Source organism: Chiroxiphia lanceolata, chromosome 10 (genome assembly GCF_009829145.1).
Source record: "Chiroxiphia lanceolata isolate bChiLan1 chromosome 10, bChiLan1.pri, whole genome shotgun sequence".
NCBI lineage: Eukaryota > Metazoa > Chordata > Aves > Passeriformes > Pipridae > Chiroxiphia > Chiroxiphia lanceolata.
The window spans coordinates 65,360-88,406 of NC_045646.1; the positions used below are offsets into that span (position 1 = coordinate 65,360).

General features: G+C 39.7%; 2 protein-coding genes and 1 long non-coding RNA gene across 5 annotated transcripts in view; 1 reads left to right on the top strand and 2 right to left on the bottom strand.

The window, feature by feature from the left end:
- Window positions 1-774: 774 nt before the first annotated feature.
- On the top strand, window positions 775-22,773 carry HPS3 (HPS3 biogenesis of lysosomal organelles complex 2 subunit 1). Of its 2 annotated transcripts, XM_032698467.1 has the most exons (17): window positions 778-1,304; window positions 2,072-2,566; window positions 3,808-3,994; window positions 4,975-5,060; window positions 6,127-6,319; window positions 6,569-6,650; window positions 8,406-8,560; window positions 10,047-10,155; window positions 10,365-10,546; window positions 10,888-11,065; window positions 11,696-11,926; window positions 13,721-13,906; window positions 15,065-15,253; window positions 15,797-15,904; window positions 16,270-16,476; window positions 17,740-17,830; window positions 18,972-22,773. In XM_032698467.1, exons 1-17 carry the CDS (start codon window positions 1,082-1,084, stop codon window positions 19,097-19,099), a joined length of 3,030 nt encoding a protein of 1,009 aa, XP_032554358.1. In that variant the 5' UTR covers window positions 778-1,081; the 3' UTR covers window positions 19,100-22,773. The 2 variants fall into 2 exon arrangements, with proteins under 2 accessions (XP_032554360.1, XP_032554358.1); XM_032698469.1 differs by lacking the exons at window positions 17,740-17,830; window positions 18,972-22,773 and having other exon boundaries at window positions 775-1,304; window positions 15,797-15,915; window positions 16,270-16,361.
- On the bottom strand, window positions 1,586-19,087 carry LOC116791948. 2 transcript variants are annotated; one of them, XR_004358908.1, is made up of 3 exons: window positions 13,897-19,087; window positions 13,694-13,810; window positions 1,586-2,306 (listed from the first exon to the last, which is right to left on the bottom strand). It is a non-coding gene; the product is annotated as an uncharacterized LOC116791948 (long non-coding RNA). The 2 variants fall into 2 exon arrangements; XR_004358907.1 differs by lacking the exon at window positions 1,586-2,306 and adding an exon at window positions 5,742-8,647.
- The window catches only part of CP (ceruloplasmin), a 28,332-nt gene continuing 26,346 nt past the window's right edge, over window positions 21,062-23,047 (bottom strand). The window contains 2 exon segments of the mRNA XM_032697983.1: window positions 21,062-21,348; window positions 22,422-22,584. Coding sequence (XP_032553874.1) covers window positions 21,278-21,348; window positions 22,422-22,584 — 234 coding nt within the window. The 3' untranslated portion in view covers window positions 21,062-21,277.

A 23,047-nucleotide genomic window follows, 5' to 3' on the forward strand; every position in this document is an offset into this window, starting at 1 on the left:
TTCACTTAATTAACGTGTGTATTCACTAAGGAAGGACCATTTGAGATTACAGGTTTTGGTAGCAGATCTGTTACCTGCTTTAAAAGTATGTTGTAATTTTCACATTCCTATGTTCACCTAGTAAAAAAAAATAAATCTAATGTTCTTTACAGATGAATAGAGCTTTAGAGACATGTGGAAGCAGTTAATTATAGGGCATTTGGCTTGTGTAAAAACCACTGACCCAGTTGGTGAGAGCATGGTCCCAGTAACACCAAGATCATGGGTTTGATCCCCATACAGGCCATTTACTTAACAGTTAGACTGGATCCTTAGGGGTCCCTTCCAACTCAGGATATTCTGTGAAATACACTTTCTTTGGTCCTGAATCTGGAAACTGAGACAAAACTTTAAGTTTCGTTTGGGGGGTTTTGTTGGTTTGGGTGTGGGTTGTACATTTTGGGGTTTTTTTCTTGCCTACGTGTTCTATAAAACCAGGAGAGAGAAAAGGGGCAACACATACTAAAGATACCAGAAGTGATTTTTTTTTCAGAAGTATTTGTAACTAGTATCCGTGGAGCATGCAGTGTATGCAGAGTGTATGGAGTTACGAAGAAAGAACTGCTGCATTTAAATACAAAAAAGTATTTGTGTTTGTATCTGGGAGACTGCAAGACGCCAGGTCCCAGCAGCCTGCGACGTTACGCTCGCTGCTCGTCGGCGGCAGCTGCTCGGAGCCACGCCCACGGCAAATCCGCTCCGCACACGCACCTCCGACCCGAACAACTCCTGAGCCGCCGTTCCCAATCCCGTCTCAACTCAATGATCGCCTCCAACTCACCCTCCCACTCGGGAGTTCCTGCAGTGCACAGCGCTGCTCTGCGATGGCAGAGCATGCCCGGGAGTGCTCACACAGCAACGGAGCCACACTAAGGCCACAGAGACCCTCGTGCCAGGCCACCTGCCCCGGGGCAGCCGCACGCTGCCGGCGGAGCCCGGCCCCGCAGCCCGCCGGGGGAGGTGGCTCTGCCCGTTCTGCCGCCGCGGAAGTGCAGGCGCCGCCCCGAGAGGCCTCCGGGGCGCACTCCGCTGCTGCGGGACCATGGTGCAGCTTTACAATTTGCACCCGTTCGGGTCGCAGCGAGTAGTGCCCTGTAAGCAGGAGCCGGCGCACTTCTGTTGCGGCCAGGACGTGCTGTTCGTGGCCAGCACGGCGGCCAGCTGCAGGGTAGAGGTGTTCGCCGTGCGCGACCAGGGCCGCTGCGAGCCCCTGGGCTCCTTCGCCACCCTGGGGCCCGTGCTGCGCATGGCGCACAGCTCGGCAGGTCAGTCCCGGCGGCCGCCGGCTCCGGGGGTGCGTGGCTGGGGAGGCCGGGACGGGTCCGGCTCGAGTGCGGGAAGAGGCCCTGAGACTCCGCCGGGCAGGGGGGAGCGAGGCCGGGAGCGGGGGCCGGCGAGCGGCGCCGCTCGGGTCCCGCCGCGGGAGGAGGCCCTGGCGCTCCCACCCGCCCCTCCCTCTGCCCGGGGTCGGCTCGGGCGCGGCGGCTGGAGCGGGGCTGGCCCCCGGGCCGGGCCTGGGGCCGGTGGGGAGGGCGCGGGCCGCGTCTCCCTTTGTTTGCCGTCTGCGTCCGCCCAGGGTAGGGACAGTGCTCCCTCCCCTGCTTTTGTTTTATTGGGATTTTGTTTTCAGAGCACGGGGCGGGTGGTCGTTCCAGCCAATCCCACAGCTCTTCCGTTAGTCTGTTGCTTTCCCTGGTCTGTAGAGAACAAAACGGCACTGGGGACGCAGGCTGGGGGGGAGGAGGCGGGCTTGGTCTGCAAATACAACTCATATAGTGGATTCAGTCACGAGTTATTCTGGACCTAGATGTATAACTCCTTTTTTTTAATGGTATGTTAAGTGTGTGCCACCCAGCAAAAAAAGTTGCACTTTGTATTTAATTTAGAGGAAAATTGGTGAAAACTGTTTTTGGAATTTTATGTATGAGTTGAGACTTTAAGATGTTCTTTGTAATGAACTACAGAAGGTAAAGAGCTCAAAAATTGTCATCTATTCTGTAATGATATATCAGTATCACTGCTTTCTTTTAAGGAGACTATCTGGTGACAATTGAAGAAAAAAGCAAAGCAACTTTCCTAAGAGCATATACGAACTGGAGATGTATGTCTGCAGGGAGCTCTCGTGTGTGCGTTCGGATGGTTGGTCACAAGATGGAAGAGTCATACAGTGAAACTTTGAAAGAACAGATGTCAGTTGTTGAAATGCCACTTTCAGACCCTCCACTGTGCATTTCATGTTGTCCCGTAAATGGAGATCTTCTTGTGGGCTGCAAGAATAAACTAGTCATATTCTGTTTGAAATACCTGGTCATAAACCAGAATTTGACTGTGTTAGATTTTGAACGCTCCTTAATTTTGCACATTGATAATCTCATTCCTGCTGAAGTTGCATTTTGTGCCAGACATATAGCCATAACAACAGAGCTGGACGTTCTAATCCTGAAACTGGAACTGGTCCAGCAAAGTGCAGACAGGACAGAGCAATGTGCTCAGGGAGTCAGTGCACCAGAAAAGACTGTGGATGGAGGTAAGTGCAGAAATAAATTTTTTTTTGTATCTTTAAGAATCTGCTCACTGATTCCTGTTATTCTGAAAGTAGGCTCAAACAAGGTCTTTGCCCTTCAGCACATATTTCTAGATCATCCTATGACTGTCAGCTGAATGTTCTAGGGCATGAAAAGTTGTACCAACCTGCAGTTGGAGGTAACAATTCAAATGAATATGCCATCATTCTGCACACTTTCAGGATAGTGCAGCCTCTACAGATAGAGAATTAGGTCCCTGTTTTGGCATGCTACCATGGACCAAACTAAAGTGGTAGTAGTTCAGTGTGCTATGTTCAGAAAAATTATTCTGTCAGTGTCACTGCCTAAATAACCAGCTTACACATTTAAGAGCGTTTCTGTGGCAATGCCTGTGTACTTTTGTAACTGTTAGTAGGCTCAGAACCTGCATAATCAAGCAAATTCTCCTGTTTCAGTCCTTTTTCTTATTCGGGGGCTTGCCTTAAAATCCTAGAAATCCCAGAAATAGATGTACTCAGTAGGTTTCATTCCTGTATATTGCAAGAAATCAATCCATGTGTAATCAATTATCAGTTCCCACCTTTCCAAAAGCATACATATCAGGTGAACACCAACAAACTTTAGGAAAGTCCTTAGCTTATAATTAAAGAAACTTAGAAGGATGGTCTTTTAGAAATGGAAACTGCACCTACAAAAAGATTAAAAGGTAAATAAGAGTTGTCATAGGGAAAATATAAATGGAATGTTCTTCACTGAGTGAAGATGGATCTTTTCTCAGATCATGGCATTCTACCCCTAGTTGTTTTTATTACTAAAAACTAGATAGAAAAGTTCCAGTTTCTCTCTGAGTGTTGTTAGGATTTGCTTTCCAGAACTTGAGTTTAAGAGAACACAGCTTTCTGTGATTGCTGCCTTTTCCTTCTCAAAACCTCTCCAGCCAAAAGACAACATTTTTTTATGACCAATCATTTGCAGCACAAGTTGCTTTGGACTTGCTTTCTAATGAACAGTTTACATGGGGAGTTTTTTCAAAACTCTTGACTGCTAGGTATTCAGACTGCTGAGGCAATTAAGGAATTGTTCTTGTCTTCTAGCATGGCTCTTTTCAAAATCTCATGGTTTGTGGAAACAAACGCTAGCTAAGTAGCCGTAATTGCAGTATTTAATTGATACTGTGTCATACCAATTTCTTAGTGCTGAATGGAATGGTTTGAACAATTAAGATAACATTTTCATTGTTCAGGTGTGAAAGATGAAAGCCCTTCAAGACATACTTTGCAGCTTGAATTAGATGAGTTCATCATATGTCAGAAGCCAGTGGAACTGCTTGGGGAAGAAAGTAAGCTATGTGAGATACCCATCACACTGGAATCCACAGAGTTACCTTCTGAAGACACAAAGTGCTTCCAAGTGCGGTATCTGCTTTTCAGGTATTACAAATGTATTTTCCCCTTTATGGGTTAATTTACTACAAGAAACCAAAATGAGTTGTGGATTATGTCTTTTTGAAAGAAAACTGGTATTTTGACTTTTGGGGTTTTTATAAGGGTCAGGGTTTCTTTTGAACTGAGGAAATAATGGGATACCAAAGAAAGCCCTTTTTTAAATATATTGGAATATTTCACGTAGAAGGGATCTGCAACAATCATCTAGTCCAACTGCCTGACCACTTCTGAGCTGAGCTACTGGTACTAAAGGCAGTCCAAATGCCTCTTAAACAATCACAGGCCTGGAGCATTGACCACCTCTGTAGGAAGCCTGTTCCAGTGTTTCACCACTCTCTTGGTAAGAAAATGCTTCCTCATGTCAAACCTGAAACTCCCCCGGCACAGCTTTGAGCCCGTCCCAGGTGTCCTGTCCCAGGATCCCAGGGAGAAGAGCTCAGCATCTCCCTCTCCAGGTCCCCTTCTCAGGAAGCTGATTGTCTTCCTCTGCTATTAACGTTTTTATCAAAGACCGAGGAAGAATTGATGTCACAGTCCAGCAGTGAATTCCAAAGCAAAGCAGGGAAAAGGATGACACATAATAGGAAAGAAAAGTAGGATTGGACATGACGTGACGTTATATACAGCTCAGTGGAATAAAAAGAGAGGGGTTGAAAAAAAGCTTAAATTGAGGTCCAAATCAATTGCAACATGTCTTCCAGTGGTCTCAAACTTTGACATGCATCTTGCAGACAAGCAAAGAAAGAGGATTCTGGTTGCAGGAACTCAAGATAGTTGTATCTAGCTGTGCCCTGTGCTTCTTGGCATTGCTATGCTAATGGCATTGCTAGTAGGAGTGTGAATTGTTGTTGAGTGTTAAAACATGAGCTATGCCTGTTCTAACCAGTGCCATTTACTTGTCCAAAGTAGATCATCATAATCTCTCACTGTGGTCCCATGTTGTTGTTTTGGGTTTTTTTCTCCAGACGTTTTACACCCGACCAGTCGCCATTTGGGTTTTGTGAAGAGACAAAGTTGCATTCTGTTCAACTGCTCCCTGTATATCAGACAGGTAAATGGCTACGTGTGAAGGCACAATGGGCTGTATCATAGGAGACTGTGAAAGGAGGGAGCTTCGTTGTATATCCTTTTTTGTACACTGTTTCTGTATGATTTGTTTTTCAAATTCAGATCTTTCCTCCCTTTTCCATGATTTAAACTGAACTTCTGTTAAAAAAAGTCTTTAAATTTCTCCAAGTTCCGCATAAACCTTGAACTAAAATACCAATTCATCACACCAAAAAAGGAAGACTAAATCAGCTTTTATCCGTTCTCTACAGATTAATTTTGTGTTGCAAAACAGTCACTCTTTACATTGCATTAATAAAATTATCCTCAGTGTTTTCAGGTACCAGACTGCTACTCATTAGCCCACAGAGGAAATCTGGGTAGTAAACCTTAAGATACAGGTTACCTTTCTGACAGGCTTTAATTGAAAGGGAAGGGATGAATGCAAATTTTAGGCGTTCACTAGCTCAAGCCCCAAAAGACCCATGGAAGAATTTAATGCTGCATGTTAGCAGTCAGATAGAATCATAGAATATGCAAAGTTGGAAGGGACCCATAGGGATCATTGAATCCAACTCCTGGCCCTGCACAGACACCCCAACAATCCCACCCTGTCCCTGAGAGCATTGTCCAACCACTCCTTGAGCTCTGGCAGCCTTGGGGCTGTGCCCACTGCCCTGGGGAGCCTGGGCAGTGCCCAACCATCCTCTGGGGGAAGAACCTTTTCCTGATGTCCGACCTAAACCTCCCCAGACACAACTTCAGGCCATTCCCTTAGGAACTGCATGTAGACTGCTATTAGGTCTCCCATCAGACTCCTCCAGGCTGAACAAAGCAAGTAGCCTCAGCGACTCCTCATATGGCTTCCCCTCTAGGCCTTTCACCATCTTAGTGGCCCTCCCTTGGTTTCTCTCTAATAACTTCATATAGTTCTTTTTACTAGCTGTTAACAAAACCAGTCTGAAACTTGGGCAGGTTTGATAGTATCTTTTAGGCATCAGGCTTGCAATGGAATTGCCAGGTTTGGATTTATGAAGTATATAAAATGTCTTTCTTATTGTTACATCTAGGAAGCTCTTTGACAGCCTATGAGGAAACTGAGAACAAGAGAGAACTACTGAGTCTCTTTTGCTTTTTCTCTTTACCTCATGTTGGATATCTCTACTCTATTGGGAAGGTAGTAGAAGTAATTTCTACTTATCAGTATTCAGAGAAGTCAGAGCAGGCAGTCCTTACTCCGCAGTTCCTGCACGTCATTACAAGGTACTAAGTTTATGATTTTGCTGATACTATTACTATGTTTCTCTATGCTGCTGCCCTTTTTTTTTTTTCCCCTCTGATACATCCTTCATAGTCTGGAAATCTCTGGGCAGACTTATATGTCAGTCCAGTGGACCCTCCTGCTTAGGCTTCAAAGCCCTTCAAAGGAAAAAGAGCTGATTCTCTGGCTACTTGATTTTTGCAAGTCTTAATTTCTTTCCTTCATTGTTGCATTTTCATATTTCCCTCCAGTGAGAACCTGCAGTGTTTCACAGTGAGATGCAGTGCAGCAGCAGCTCGTGATGAGGATCCCTATATTGATACGACTGTGAAGGTGCACCTCTCGTTATCTCACTAAAACTGTTGGGGTAGTGGTATGGCACTTAATTGACTTAGTTTCCTTTTGAAATCCTCTTAGTTTCTATTCACTGAACCAATGAAGTAACATCAAAAATTAATATTTTACTTCTATCTCTGGCATATTGTATTTTGATGGTCTACAGATGTCTCAATGAAACAATCTGTTATTGCCCTCTTAAATTCTAGACCATGAGTAGAATGTTTTCAAAAACATCAAAAGCTATAAAATCACTTCTTTTTTTAAGCTAAATTCCATGCTTTTCCATATAAAACTGAATGAAGGGTGCAGAGTTTTCCCTTATTGTAGCTGATTATGTTTCTCTCTGTCAGGTGTCCTTGAAAAACCAGTTTTTGTAGGAGGAGTGTAGACAATCAAACAAGTCTGCTACCACATACTTAGGGCATGCTTTTTAGGAGGAGGGCTTTTGATCCTTGGAGGTCTAAATTTTCCCCTTCCTTAAATGGCTTATCAGTAAAAATCTATTGATTTGTAAAGGTTGTGATACACATTAATAAGCATAGTAGGAAAGGTAGATTGAGGTGTATTTTACATTAGCATTTACGGATTTCTGTTGAGCATGCAGACAGCAGACATAAAGAATCCATAGGACAGTAGAAGTTTTATAAAATTTTCAAGAGCCAAACACGTATTCTCTGCTCTCCAGAGAGGTACTAGATAACTAATACAAACATGTGACATAATCTGTCCTGTCCATTCTCCAGTCTCAGCTTTCACTGTGGGTTACATTCAAGTCCATCACAATTTCTCCAGTCAGCCAAATGCTGCCTCCTGCCTCCAGAGGAGGTTTGGAGGGGTGTGCAGGCTGCAGTCTCACACGGATGTCTGTGCTGCAGCTTGCTGTCCACAGGCTGCAGATCCTCCAGGGGCTCCAGTGCCACAGGGCTCCAGGAGTTTGAAGTGCGAGGATGATGATCGTTACTTTTATTGTTTGCTATTATTATTTTTCCTGCTGTTTTTTTACACCAGTTTAAGAGCTACCTGGTTCTGGTTCTGGTTCTCACTAGCCCAGGGCAGTTTAGAGTCTCTAGGTCACCCCTGCCGGCCTCCACCTTTTACAAGAAATGTTGAGGTGTCTTCAAAAACCAGGTTACACTTATAATACTGTGTTGCCTTGCTTCACTGTGTATGTTAATTTGTAAATGTAGTATTTTCTCTTTTTAAAGCTGTAAATTTAGAATATTTCTGTGCAAATGAGGTTGCATTTTTCAATTTTTAGTCCAGTGTAACAGGGTAAGTTTTACCTGAAAGGTGTATATTGAACAAATTGGAGATATAATATGGGATATGTAATGTAACAATAGGCAAGCAAATATAATACTTCTATCTGTAATTGCTTTTTATAAGCAACTGAAATCAAGACTTTTATAACCAGGCAGTCTTTTACAACTTGGTCAAATTCAGATTATTTGGGATTAAGTTTCCCACATCAGACATGTGGCTCAGGCTGCATTATTTTAAGACATATAGCTAAAACTGTAGCAGCTTTGAAGAGGGAAATGATTTTTTTTTTTACTCATTGTTAAATATTTCTTGTCATGCTTTTATGAGTATTTTTATTCTTGTTTAAGTGAAGCACTCAAAGTTAGGAAAGCCAGGGAATGTTTTTAATGTCAGATCATTGTACAAAGGTTAGTTTTTTCCCTGATTTATTTAAAGACTCAAAGTACATAGTAACTGAAATGACAAAACAATCCCTTTCCTTTATAGGCTTGTCCACCTGTTACACTGGATGTCTGCACATTAAGAATGCAGCTTTTTATAGGACCAAGAGCTATCTGTCATTTCAAAAACCATATAATTCTTTTGACTAAGGCAGACACAGAAGATATTACTGAAAGAAGAAAGCCTACAAGAAGGATGCTGTAAGGATTTGTGTCTTTTAGGGAGATGGTACTTACAGCTCTGTGTACAGTGCTGAATTTGTGGGTATTACAGTTGGAGTGGTTCCTCTGTGGAAAAAGTGTTTGAAATAATTCCATTCTTAGTGAATGAGAACAGAAATCAAACTTTTTTTTTTTTTTTAATTCTATTGTATTAACTGATAGAGAAGAAATAAGAGTAGGATCACAGATGCTTGAAATCAACAAAATGTTAAAGTAACATTACTAAGAATTTAGCCGGAGAAGAAAAAAATATTTGTCTTGAGAAGCAAAAATACTATGTAGAGTACCAAAGCTACAGGTTACAAAATGTGCTGTAGCACAAAATGAAAATGTCTTATCTTTGGGGTTCTTCAAAAGAAAAGTTATGAACATCACTACAGTTATCCATGACAAAAGTTAGATCAGACTTTGGCCCAAGTTACTCTTGTAGCATGTATGTAGCCAGAGGCATATGTTACTTTTTACCAATTTCCATGGGAACTGCTATTCCCCTTCTTTTTTGAGGGCTTTTCATAAAACATCTAAGGAGCTATTCTAAACAGCTATTCAGAAACCATATTTATTAAAGTCAGTTCAAGTAATTAACAAGAGTGGGACAAATATAGTTGACTGAAGCAGTTATGTGAACCAGTATTTCTTAAAGCCTAGAGCAGACATTATTCAGGAGAAGATAAGTCCATCAGGGAGAATGCCTATTCAAAATACTGTAGTTTTCTTGACCTAAGCACATTTTCTTCTGCCAATTGTGTTGTTTCAAATATTCTGATTGGCATTTGAGGAAGCTACTCTTTTTGCCTTCTGTAAAGGACATAGGTTGAACAAATACTGGGCTACTTAGCACCATAATTTGAAAATAAGGATGTAAATATCCCAGAACAGTTAAAACCAAAAAGCAGAACAAAAAGAGTCTGTGTTTTCCTGCGGTGTTTTTATGGGTATTACAGACCTAGATATTTCTTTACACAATATCTTGGCAAACACTTTGATAGAGCTGCAGGGGCAAACATGCAGTAAGTCCTTACAGAATGTACATAAACACTTTAGCTAATTTAAAGTACTTAAATAGTCAAGGTCAGGTTTGATGGGGCCCTGGGCAGTCTGACCTGTTCCGGTGGGTGGCATCCCATGCCCATGACAGGGGGGGTGGAACTCGATGATCTTTAAGGTCCCTTCCAAGCCAAGCCATTTGATGGTTCTATGATTCCTGTAAGTACCTGACACTACCTGGTGTTAAGCACTGGAGAAGATGTAGTGTACAGTTCTGATGATGTTCCTGGTGTATGAACATGCCTATCCCTATTTTGTTATTAGCTGTTATGACCTAAATTCACAGCTTAGCACTCCAGCATTTACTAGTCTGCAAACATACCTATTTATGCATTTGAATTATCAAATGAGCGGTGGTGTTTTGGCTGCATAGTGTTTATTTCAATACTGACAACTCAACTCTTTTCCTCCTCTCTAGTTCCAGAAAGGCTGACAGCATCAAATCCAGAACAAATTCTGAGTCAGAGCCTGGTTGGAATTTATATATTATAAACACTGTTTCAACCATTCAGCTTTACAGAGAAATGGTATTGCCCGACTCCTGCTTTTGTTGTTTGCTAACTAAAATAAGTACTGTTAATTAATCTCTGATGCATGCTACTGCTGAATATAACGTAATGTATTTCTCATGTACAGCCCATAATCCTATTTCAAATGGCTGCTTTCCTCATTAGAATTGCTCCTGCATATTCTTAATTTTTGCCAGTAGCTCAAATATATCCTGTGTCTGTTCTAGGTAGATTATAGTAGAACTTACGAAAATGTTAAAACTGAGAGCTGCATCCATCTTTTAAGTGAGGCTCACTTACTGATCCGAGCAGCTATAATGGACCCTCATTTCCTTAAATCAGATGAGAAAGAAGAACTTCTAAGAGCGTTCAGAGAAAGTTGTGCATTCTTAGGAGACTGCTACAGCAGGTATGTTTTAGATGTTGAAATGGTATAGGTGAGCTGTGTTTCCAATAATGTAACCTTAAAATGAAAAACCATAATTCTTTGCTGTTTTACATTAGTATTACGTATGTAATATAAGTCTCTGTGTTTTACAAAACCAGCTTAATCTGGTCATCTCTTCAGTGTCTGGTTGTCTTTACTGTCATTAAACACAGAATGCAACCATTATGTGAATATGAATTATGAATATGCAGATAACTGATGTGTCTGTGACTGATGTATTGTCCTAGTTCTTACCAAGAGTGATGGCAAAAGTGTTGCCCTCAGTTGCTTTGTTAATTTTTTCCCTTCTCTGTTGCTTACAGATTTGACACAAAGGATTACCACCTTGCTTTGCCATACTACAGAATGTCAGGTTTATCCATGACTGAAGTTTTAAAGAGACTAGTTTCAGAGGGTGATGAAATACAGACATATGAGAAAGGACTTATATTTTACTTAACTCACTCTCTTAACGAAGAGTTGAATGAAGAATTAAGCAAGGTAGAAACAAGTTGGGTTTTTTTGTAATCTGTTGATTTAGTTCTGATTTTAAGAACCATGTATCCAATTTTAATCAAATTCTCATTGAAAATGATGAGCTGCTTATTTAGTTTTACAGTTATTCTTTTTCACGTTATTTTTTATTTTCCCATTTTCACTGAAAAAATAGGAAGCAGCACTTGTGATGCTTTGGGCTGATTTCAAGCAAAGTATTATGGATTTGGCTATCATGATGCATGTTGGTAGTGATCTGTTTCCCACTTGCACACAGAGACACTTCTGTTTTAGGAAAGCTCTGCCTCAAATTTCTTTCATCTCTCATTTCTGTAGCAAAACAAACTGTTTCTTTGAACATTGCCAAATTGTACAGTTTGGTAAAAACAATTCACTGTGGGGTTCTCCTAGCACCCCAGAATATGGGTTGAATCACTCCCAGTTAGTGATCCTTTATTTTTATTAGTAGGGAGGAGAGAGGCAGGGGAGGCACTGTGATTTGATAGCTAAGCTGTACTTGTCTGTTTTAAAAAAAAAGACCACCAAAACAACAACAAAACTGCACTACTTTCATATGCAATAGTAGACTGTATACCTGAAAAGGTCTAAACTGTCAAATGGCTTTTATTTCAATAGGAATCAGGAAATAAAATTCTCCAGATATTCTATCTCGCTGACCCCGTGCAGCTGCCTCATATCCTTTGCAGCCCCTGCATGAGAAATGTGTGTCCTTTGACAGCTGTGAAGTATCTTCAGAAAGTAGAAAAGATGATGCCATCAGTGGTCCTGACACTTACTAAGGCTTTTTTGGCTCTGAAAATGGGAGACCTGATAATGTATGAACATGAGATGGACTCCTATAAGGAGGTAAAGTATGCTGAGAGCATGAGCTATTCGCACTTTGCCAAAGCCCAGGTCAGTTGTTTGACTTGTAGTTGCATTTTACAGTAAAAGAAACTTTCAGTGACTCCTCTTCCTCCTGATGTGCTGTGTAGGCTCCACTGAATGTGTGCAATGGCAGTAGAATGGAGGGCTGGCACACACTGGGACTATACAGTTTACCCTGCAGGTAGGGTATTGTCTTGGCAAAGCCTTACCAAATAAGTAAAAGTTTGGAAGCTCTTAATTCTTGATAAATTAAATGCTTTTTACTGGGAGGTAACAAGCTCTACAGAGCCAGTGCTCTTCAGCTGCCTGGCTTGTATAGCAGTATAGGGTTCTATAGTAGCATCTCTACACCCCTACACCTGAAATCAATATGTGATACGCCCATGAAAACACCATCTCTGTGGAAACAGGCATTATAAAATTGCTCGTGAAGCAGGATATTCATCCGTTGTGCACACAAACTGAAATTTCAGTATACAATTTCACATGTTTCTTATGTGGCATCAAAGCACTTAACCCTTACTAAGACCAGATCAGAATCTACTTCAGTGCTATCAAAATAAGAATTCCTCATCAGTGGGGGGGAAATGTTAGTGGAGCTGTCTCTGCCATAGATGTTCACATGTGGTTTTAGACTGAGATCAGTCTGTAAATTACTTCTTGGTAAGGTTGATCAGGACTGTGGAATATTCAAAGGTGACAGAGCTTGAAATACAGACTTCTTCTTAGAGTGAGATATTGGAAGTCTAAAAACTTTTGAAATACATGGATAGCTGTTCCAAAGTTAGATATCATGCTTTGGTGGAAGAAGTCCTGGAGAGCTTTTAAAATCAGCAGTTTTTGAATTGCAAGGTGGGAACTGTGGGGAGCACTTTCAGAAATTATATTCAGCATCATCTGCTTTTGCAGTGTGATCATATGAAATTGCCATGTTGTGAGCAAACATACACGTTCCACTGCATGGTTGTTATTTATAGAATAGAACAGAATTTATATATAGAAAGTGGCTGAGATATGGGTGTTGGGTTGTTTGGTTGGGGTTTTTTTCTTTCTTTTTAATCTGATCATATTAAATATGTTTTATTGCAGTTCACCTTTAAAGAAGCATTTTGTTTCAAAGTAGAAGAAACTAACACTTTTAGAAAACTAAAGAAAGGAAAAATAGTTTGTATTCATAGCAGGGTGAAATCTGAATTTTCCTCCTAGGTCTGCCTTATATTTGTGTAATTAATTTAATTTTCTTAGGCATCATTTCTCTGCTGTCTTTAAAGTGGGAATAGCACCTTGTTATGGTTACCGTCAAAAGCACTCACATACCCAGAAACAACTTACTATTGCACAAAGCACAGCACATTTTGATTGTTGTTTCTGGGGTATTTTCAAAATGAAAATTATACTTTAGCAAAGTAATTTACACTAATTTAGCAAAGTAGTCTATTGGAAATTCAGCCTGTGATTTTTCAAAGCACCATGTGTATTGAATGTCTTGGATTTCTTTGCAAAATTCAACTTTCACATGTGCACAGTAACTCCAGCTTTCAAGAGCATGTTACTTTCAGAGTTCTGGCACAAGGCCTGTTGTTTTGGAGTGTTCATGCAGTTTGGAGCTTGGTTTCTGAAGAGTTACTCTATGAAAAAGGATTTGTTTCCTTCCCCTGACTTTCCTTCGTTTCTCTGTCTGAACTTCACTGCCTGAGGAAATACTGAGTTTATTGGGTTGAATCATGTATGTATTGAATTCCTTACCTGATTTATATCTGATTATGTTTGTAGACAATGCTGGCTTGTGGCTTCACTGGGCAACCCCAACTCTTGAGGCAGCGTAAGGGAGGAATTGTTATGCCAACTGAGTTTGCTGTTCACCTGAAGGAGATGCAGCCTGGTTTACTCGTCGCTGCCACTGTGGCTTTACATGAGAACAGTAAAATGGAATTGGAAGAAGCAGATACCTTTTTCAAGGTTGGCCTGTGATCATTTTTTTGCTTCTGTTTTTTTCATAGTGATGTTATTGGTAAAAAAAGCAGACTCAGCTGCTCCTTCACTCACATTTCAGCACTTCTTCAGAAAGAGGGTTATATTCCAGTCATGATAGATGATTACAGAGTCAGAAACTGGACCTTCTGGAAAGAAATACTGATTAAATGATGCACACCCCCCCCCCCAAAATTCATTAAGTTCTTTGTTTTTATGCTGTCATTTGAATGGAGAATATTCTGATCTCAGTGGTCTTTCAATGGCTTCCTAGTGACTGAGCTTCCTAAGGCTAATGAAATTTAACAGAATGTAGATAAATTAATTCCATAAGCTCCTTTTGAAGAAATCATTGGGATTAAAACATAATTCTAAAGAATCAGACTTAAATATGAAGGTATATAATGTTCTGATGTTCTTTATAAATTCCTGAAAGAAAAATGGGTCTCTGCAGTTTATGAGAAGAAATATTAACAGAATAGTTTTTCTAGCATCCCTGAAGTTTGCTTTCTTTTAACTGGGAATTAGACAAACCTTTTTTTCTTTTCTCTTCAATGAATAACTTACTTGGGTCAAAACATGTGTTCTTCAATGTAGATATGTTGCAGCCTTACTATACCTGTTACTGTGAAAGACCTGTATCAAAAATAGCAAGTCATAAAGTTCAAATTAGAACAAGTGTTGTTGTTTAAAACCATTTGGATACCAAATAAAAGTCCTTTTTGCTGACACAGCACATGTTAAAACATCTCCCTTGTGAGTCCTGCCATGATACCCAGCTGAGCTACACAGCATCTCTCATCATGGCCTCTGTAGTCCTCTTTTGAAGACAGCTGCTTGGCATATATAAAATCCTCCAAATTAGCAATCTGTAAATATTTGCTGATGGCGGTGGTGACATTTCTGGCAGTGGAGTAAATCTTGAAGAAGAAATCAAATCTCTTGTTTGGAATTGATTACCTTAAAATCATTCCATGAACTTTTTACTTTACCTAGCAGTATATTATGTAGAATCACAGGATAAAAAAGAAATGAAAATTCTGCTTCTAAAAGTAAAACCTCTTCCTCCTGTTTCTTCTAATTTCTACTACTAATAATCACCATAGTCTGTGTTAACTTGCTGTCTTCTGTCATTTTTGTTCTTAGATGTTGTGTAGTAATAGTGAGAACACTGTTCCTCAGCTCTTGGTGGACTTCTGGGAAGCTCTTCTTGTAGTGTGCTCTCAGGAAGAAATACTTCAGGAGCTCTTGTTGAGGGTTACTTCTCAGTATGTTTGGAGGATATCAAAGAAGCAACTTCCTGAGACTAAGCCGTTAAAAACAACAGAGGATCTGGTAAGTGGTAATCACTCAGAGGAGGTTTTAGGACTGCAGTGTTCCTCCAAAATCTGTCCAAATACCATCCTTACTATTTTAATTCTGGACAGTTTATCTGTTAGAAGAAGCAAGACTGAAAGCAAATAAGGTAGTGTGCAGTTACAGATTTGTATTGCTAGCTCGGGGCAGTCCTACTCCTTTGGGACATTTGCAAATATACTTCCAACAGGAATCTCAGCTCTGGATAGAAGTAAGGGCTAAAATGAAAAATGAGAATGTGTCAGGTGGAGTGTTTGCAATTTCACAAAGCTTACCGAATGAGAAAATTGTGTGAATGATGAATTTTAAAGAATTATGAATGGGAAAGCTGAAATACAGAAATACAGAATAAAAGTTTCCAGTTTATTTGTTACTAAGTTGCATGAACCAGAAGAAAGTGTAGCTGCTCTTCTAAATTACACTATTTGAGATTAAGATTTTCTTCACTTGTGGAGAGTTTCACATGGAACTGTCACTAACAGAAATGTTTCTTTTATTGCAATTTGATTCTTTCTTGTATAGATAAATTCCTGTAATCATTTTGGGTTGATTTTCCCATGGGTGACTTCCATAATGTCAATGGGATGTTCATCTGATAAAGATTACCATGAAGACATCTCAAGACTACAGGTATGAAACAGGTATTAACTCTTACTGCTTACAACTTAGAGCCATTCTGCAAATATTCATATATTGTATTAACAACTTTCTCCAGCAGACTCTTCTCCTCCTTCCCCCCTAAGTTATCCAAGTTGAAATAAAAGGCCAATTGAAACGACGGAAGAAAAAAATACTAAAGAGATCTGTTGGTAACAATGATATTTACATTTGCATCCTCTCTAAACTTGTTTTCTCAATTTTCAGCAACATTTATTAAGGGAAGTATTATTTTAGAATTATTCCGACAAGTAAGGGCTTCTGTTCTAAGGTTATAGTTAGCATTTTTTGCAAAGTTTGTCTTAAATCCAAACAATACATTTTGTTCTTGTCTTCAGTCTCTTCTGTGTAGTCAGTCAATCAATGTGGCTTCAGCTCTGCCTGTCCTGGAGCCCCTGGCAGAGGCTGACAGTGTGGGCCTGGCCGTCCGTGTGCTCTGCAGTACCCGGCTGGGCAGGTACGAGGAAGCCCTTGAGCAGCTCCTGCCGAGGTGTCCTGGTGCAGCCGTGCTCTACGCTCAGCACGAGCTCAGAGGTGACAAGCAGGTGTGCTACTTTCAGTAAAGTTGTTCACTGTCTTTTGGATTTTTTTCCTAACTAAAATGCTGTTGTGTACAGATGGACTTTGGATGGATCACAGCCCAGCTTTCAGACAAAGTAAATGGCTTAGCTTGCATTGAACCTCTTGCTTGGTGTTTTAATTTGTTAACTCAGTCCCCACTGATTTTAATGGAGTATTTTTTCCTCCAGTTTCTTCTGTCACTTACTGTATTCATTATAGTAAATTTAAAGCATAGTCTTTTCAGATGGCAGACTGTCTCAGAAAAGGGAGAGTAATATGGTTTTTTTCCACTGTAAATGAAAAACTACCTTGTTTCTCACTAATTGGTGTTCTAAATTGGCAGCGCTTATAGGTGAAATCTTACTGATAAGCTAACTGATAGGAGAACATGGTCCTTCAAAGAAAATTACACTTAAATGATGTTCTTCCTGTGTTCTAGTGACATCTTCTGACCTTATAACATCAGACTGGTAGTGATGCACTAGTGGAACGATTATGTCTTTATGTCCCATTTTCCTGTTAGGCCTCTATACAGTTTTAATGTTGGAATTGGTATTATTCCAGTGTTCCAGGAGTACAGGAGTTTACTTCCATTGCCAATCACAGCTGCTCAATTAATTGTACACAGCTTTACTGACCAGAGTCAGTAAAGGTGATCCTCTCCTAGATGGATGTACTAGAACTCTGTTTAAAACCAGATCTGAACTTTTTATTCAGATCTGAAAATAGTTTCGTTGATTGTTTCCACATTAGGGTTGAATGTGAGGTTGCAGTACTGAATCTGAGTGCAGGTGAAAGAAAAGTTACCAAGTTCAAAGGAGGAAAGAAGTCCCTTCTCTTCACTGCATTCTTGTCAACAAAATTGTACACAGAACCTTATTCACTGCTATAGCTGTTGGGAGTAGACAGATGAGGTCAGGCGACAGAGCAATGTTCTTAGAGTAATGCTGTTTACCACTTTGCCTAGAGCTGTTTAGAGGGAAAAAAATAAATTCTCTGACTGCATCGGTCTTGCCAGTGACTTTTGTCTTCTAAACTTTTGTCTATAGAGGTATAAGGGGCACTGTGTGAAGATTTTTGAGCAGAAAAAGGTTACACTTAAGATGGAAAAATACAATATATGCAAAATCACTGCATTCCTGGCATTAAGTTCATCGTGCCTGATCTGTATTTTTAGCAGCTCTTTCATACTCTTAATTGCAGTCCTTGTTGATTTACACTTTTGCTGTGGGTTTTTGTGGATTTAGGCTCTGTGGTGGAATAAGCTGCTTCCTGAACTTTGCAAGAGAACTAGACTTAAGGGAAATGACTGCCCTGTTCTCATTTCAGCACTCAAAGGTAAATCAGTTGGTTGCAACTCAACTCCAGAAGCCTTTGTATGTCAGCTAACAGTCTTAATAACTGTTCAGACTAAGGACAACTGATGTGGTAATTTGGAAGAAAAGGGGACTAAAGCCAATACAGTTTAGCAGTCTTTCTGGTCATTAGCAAGAGATTGTGCAATGTATGCACTGTACCCTCAGATAAAAATCACGGCATTCCTTTTATATTGAAAACAGTTACTTGTTGTAATCATACTGTTTCTGTATGGATCAGGAATAGACACCAGTAAAAAAACTTACTAAATAGAGCTATTTGTGATTGTTTCTTGTTTTTTCTAGGCTAAGTGACTATATGGTTCTTAGGTAACGGGCTGTTATTGATAACACAGGGGAGGCTTAAGTATGTATTGATGATTAGGTCATAGACTGAAAAAACGACAGAGTGCTATTACTAGAAGTAGAGAAATCCACCTTAGTAGTTATGTAGTCCTATTGTTACATGTTTGTAGGAAGTTAATAATACTGTGTATAGCTGAGGGGCCAGTGTGTTTGTTTTGACAAATTAAGCATGTTGAATAAAGCACATACATTGTTAAAAGTATGCCAATGGAATGCCTGAGAAAAACAGCATCAAGGGGTTGCATTGTGCTGCACAGGTTGCCGTGCTCTATCATAAAGTTCTAGTTTCTGGTGCCAGCAGTTTTTCTTTGGAATTTTTTTCATGCAATAACTGTCCTGTAATTGCTTAAGAACATAGTAAACAACTTGGTCTGAGAAGCTGCTTGCAAAACATCCAGTCTTACAGACAGTAAAACCTAACAGCTGAGTTAGGGTACTAATAAGATTTCCAGGGCTTCCTTTGCATTGCATACAAAACATGTGAAGTATTAGATCAGACTTTCATTAGCATTAGTGCCATGTGTAGACCTGATGAGTGAAGACAGAGGTATGGTTTTAAGTCATAATTTCAGTTTACTTTTGAGATTTCCTAGAGTTGTATTTGTATCCAAATGGGTATGTCTCAAATTTCATTCCACTTGCAATATTTAGATAATTTGATGACTTCAGTTCATAATTACATTGTTGATGACTTTTTTTGTTTCTTTGTTCTAAACTCAAAATACCTAAATGAGATTTTTCTCCCCTGCTCCGAGCAGAAACTTTATCAGTTGTTGCAATGGAATTGGAACTAAGGGATTTTGTCAGTCTTCTACCAGAGGATGGAACTGCAGCATTTTTCCTGCCACATGTTCTTCACTGCAGCCAGAGGAAGCTGCTGACCTAAAACAATGAAGTCTACTATCCACTCAAATACAAAGAATGTGCTGGAATAAAAAAGCAAATGAAACAAAGAAGCAAATGAAATAAACAGCAGAGCTGCATAAAAGGTACTGTGGGACTACCCTCACATAAATCATCTTACTACTTCATTGAAATCTTACATCAACTACTGAAGGACAACTCTCATCTGAGGTAAAGCAACTGTTTTGAAGCTGACCGTGGTGACAAGGCAACTGGAAAATACTGTACAGTACAACTGGACATACAGTGTTCACTGAAAGTAAAGCAGGAAGTCAGTCTCAAATCTGTATTAATTGGATCACTGACCTAGGGAGTTCAGGCTCAGGCATGTGTCTACCTGTATGAGTAAAAGTAAGTACCTTACTCTTCCAAGTGGAATTGGGCCCTACTGACTTCATTTTGCAATGCTGGAATTCATTCCCTTGAATTCCAGCTGGCAAAATCAGTCAGCTGCTCTGTTATCCTAAGGACATACCCATGCGAGCGTTACACTGAAAATGTTTTCATTTAGCAATTCACAAGAAAAGGCCATAAATCCAAGAGAAACAGAGGTGGAAGATAGAGACTACTGCTTGCTTGCTGGTTTTAGTTTTCTTTCTTCTGTTGTATTCAGTTAGTAGAAAAGTATTTGAAGTATCACTAGGCCATAAATCCAGCTGAAAACTTTTATTTCTTCTAGTGTTTTGGTAAGCATCTGGGGTACTTGTGCATGTATATACTGATGTTTGTCTTGTGAACAGAAAGCATACTCTGTTCCTTCAGAGCTGAAATTCAGTCATAATAAACTGTCACAATGTTTATGACTTTCTTATTAATGTTGTTTGGGTTTTTTGAAAAATCTACCAAAAATACAATGATTCCCATGATCCTATAACCATATAAATCATCTAAAGACCTAATTAGCTGACACTGACTCTATTAAATCTGTTTTCACTGAAGTTGTAATGTTACTTAAACCTGTAGAAGTCAGGCAGAAGAGATCATCTATGTTTCAGCTAAAATACATTAACAAAAAAAAAATAAATTGAAAGTAGTTTAAGTTACCCACGTAGCATTACTGCTACCACTAAAATCAATTATTAATTTACTGGTAGGTGTTACGCTGGTTTCAGTATAATCTTTCTACCTTAAAAAAAGGCCAAAACAATTTAGGTTTGTTACAGAGAAGCAACTTTGTTCTGAGAGGTGTAAACCCAGATGTTTTGCTTTGCCTGCTCGTCCCTCCTCTTGTTAGATAGAGGCCTAACGTGAGTGGAGCTGGGCTTTTGAAACAACTGGATGGCACGACCATTTCTGCTCTTACTGCTTTCATTTTTGACCAACATCACCAGTATCAAGCACTGATACTGCTTCTTCCATCTGTCAGGAAACACTTCCTTTTACGTTTGCCAAGGGCTGCACTACATAACTTACAGCAAAGGGATTCCACTACAGGAGTTACTTCAGAGTTGTCAGAGCAAAGCTCTTTAGTATAGACATCAACAAATTTTGCCCTTCACAGTCTCATTTCATCAGGCTTATTGCAGCATAGTTTTGTCTGCCTTAGAATTATTTTCATAACAGAAAAAGAAAAACATCTTGTGCAACCATGATCCCTCAGTCATCACATCTTTTAAATGTACCAATCATCTTGAAAGGTGTTACTGGATAAAATTATAAAATAATTCAACAGAAATAACAGAACTATTTTGTTAACTGCTCAATTGTACAATACTATATATATTTTCAGTGTCAACTTATGGATAAAGTGATAACCAAATTCCTATTTTCTAAGTAATAGCTACTACCATATTTGTCTAGTAAAATGTGACAGTGTGATGGCAGATACGCAAAACAAATTTTGCTGTTACACAGGGTTATTTTCAAACTTTAAAAAAGGTACATTTCATTAGGCTCTTCCACGTTCCTCAGCTGTTAAATAACATGCATTAGGCACCAGCTAGAATATGTTTAGCTTGCAAGATACAACTTTTATTTAGAGAAAAATATATGAGCTGTCATATCCATTCAGCTGTCTTAATCTATGGCCCTTTTGGTACCTGTGGCCACTACATGAAATTTTCCAAAACATACGTGGAGATGAGTTGATCAAAAGAGAATATTTTCCAAGAATGTTCACTGAAGATAGACCTTGGAGAACCACTGTGTTAAAATGCTTTCATCATTCTTGTGTGCCTGCCGTGCCTTTACACTTGAACTGATTGAATAATCTTGGGAACAAAGACCGTTTATCTGTAAGGGGGAAAATAGCTTTTTTTACATGCATTTCATCAAAAGAACAGTCTCTGCATGTGGCCAGCAGAGTCCAAAATGAGCACAGTGGATTCCAGTACCTTCTGGACATTGTGAGTTAGATTTAAAAACAGCTTTAAGATGCACTGAAGGGTACATTTTGATGCTCTTTAGATGGTTAATAATGAAAAATCCAACCTACTGCTGCTACAAGTTAAAGTCTCTTTCTGTGTACTCTCAAATCAGCCTTCTTATTGTCTGTGCAGGTTTGGCACAATGTCCTCTGTAAATCAGTAGGGTTTATAAAATAGAACTAGACTGTGTTTACATGCCAGTGGTTTGTAAAATAGAATTAGATTCTGTTTAACATTCCAGTCTGTATTTTTAGTACAGATACAAATAAACATCATATAGTTATATGTGTGTATATATATATATATATGCATATACATATACATATTTTGAAATATTCCTATTATTCTCTTTCTGTCAATTACAAGGAATACCTGTTATGCTCTGTCTTTTGAGTACTGGAAAGAGTTGCTTTTAAAGTTGTAGTAACTTTGTAGAAACAAGAGCTTTCAAAATTCCTCAAGATTCAAGATTTTTTACAGGTAATATTGCTAGAGCAAGGTAATAGTGTCTGTAAAGCTAAAACATGTTCTTGAGAAAGAAAACACTATTTTAGTTTTTCAGTACTTCAGCTGTGTAGGAATGATGAATTCAGCTTTATTTACCAACTGTTCTTATTGTTTTAAATGAAGATTTAGATGGAGTCTGACACTACTGGCAATTCTTGGGTACAGAAATACTGTCTCATGAAGAATTCTTTTTAAATAAAAATCTGTCACTTTACATGGATGGGAAGCTGAAGCAATAGCCAGTTAACATCCAGTCCTTTAGTTACTTTGGTCTCCTGAGCAGCCTTGAGGCTTGGTCATACTTCGACCATGTAGCTTCTAGACATGGAATATCTCTGGATGTCTGCACTGGTTCTGAGTACACTGGAGTGTCTGTGAGCCCCAGTCTGCACCTTTAAACTAACGACCATTACTGAGCTCGAGAGCTCTTACCTTCCTTTGGGAGCACAGTGTAGGTTGCTTCCATGCCTGCGTGGATGTGGTCAGTAACGTGACAGTGTAACAGCCAGGTTCCAGGGTTCTGTGGAGTCATTTCCACAGTTTGAAATGTCCCAGGGAACAGGTCAAAGACATCTGCCCGGTAAATCCCTGTTTGCTTCAGGACAAACACCAGCAACAGTTAAACGGTGGCATTACCAGGTGGCAGCAATTTAAGCTTTATCCATTTACTCACCAAACATTTCCATCACAGTTGAATGAAAAGACACCTGTGTGTCATTTCTACTGAAGCATCACTTTTGTACATCCATTTCACGCTCCAAAGTTTAATAATCTATCAGCTAAATGAAAATGAAGGACAGCTACAGCTTTCATCTTGCAACAGTCACGCGAAGTTCACAGCTGACATGTTAAAGCAACCTGTGAGGTTACCAGTCAGGAAATGCTACTGGCAGATATTCTCTGGCTCATGTATGTTGATCAAATAAAGGTTTGGGGCATAAAAACCTTACAGTCAAATTACAAGGCCTGCTTAATATTGTAACGTAACTTTTCACAATAGATTACAGCCCTTGGTAATTGGCCTACCTCTCGTTCTTAACACAGCAAGAAATAAGTGA

Excerpts from the sequence above, each read along its gene's own strand:
- HPS3 (XM_032698467.1), top strand. The coding sequence starts at position 1,082 with ATGGTGCAGCTTTACAATTTGCACCCGTTCGGGTCGCAGCGAGTAGTG. Across the intron at positions 6,320-6,568 it reads TTCCTGCACGTCATTACAAG|TGAGAACCTGCAGTGTTTCA; the intron begins GTACTAAGTTTA and ends ATTTCCCTCCAG. Across the intron at positions 10,156-10,364 it reads TTCAGCTTTACAGAGAAATG|GTAGATTATAGTAGAACTTA; the intron begins GTATTGCCCGAC and ends TGTCTGTTCTAG.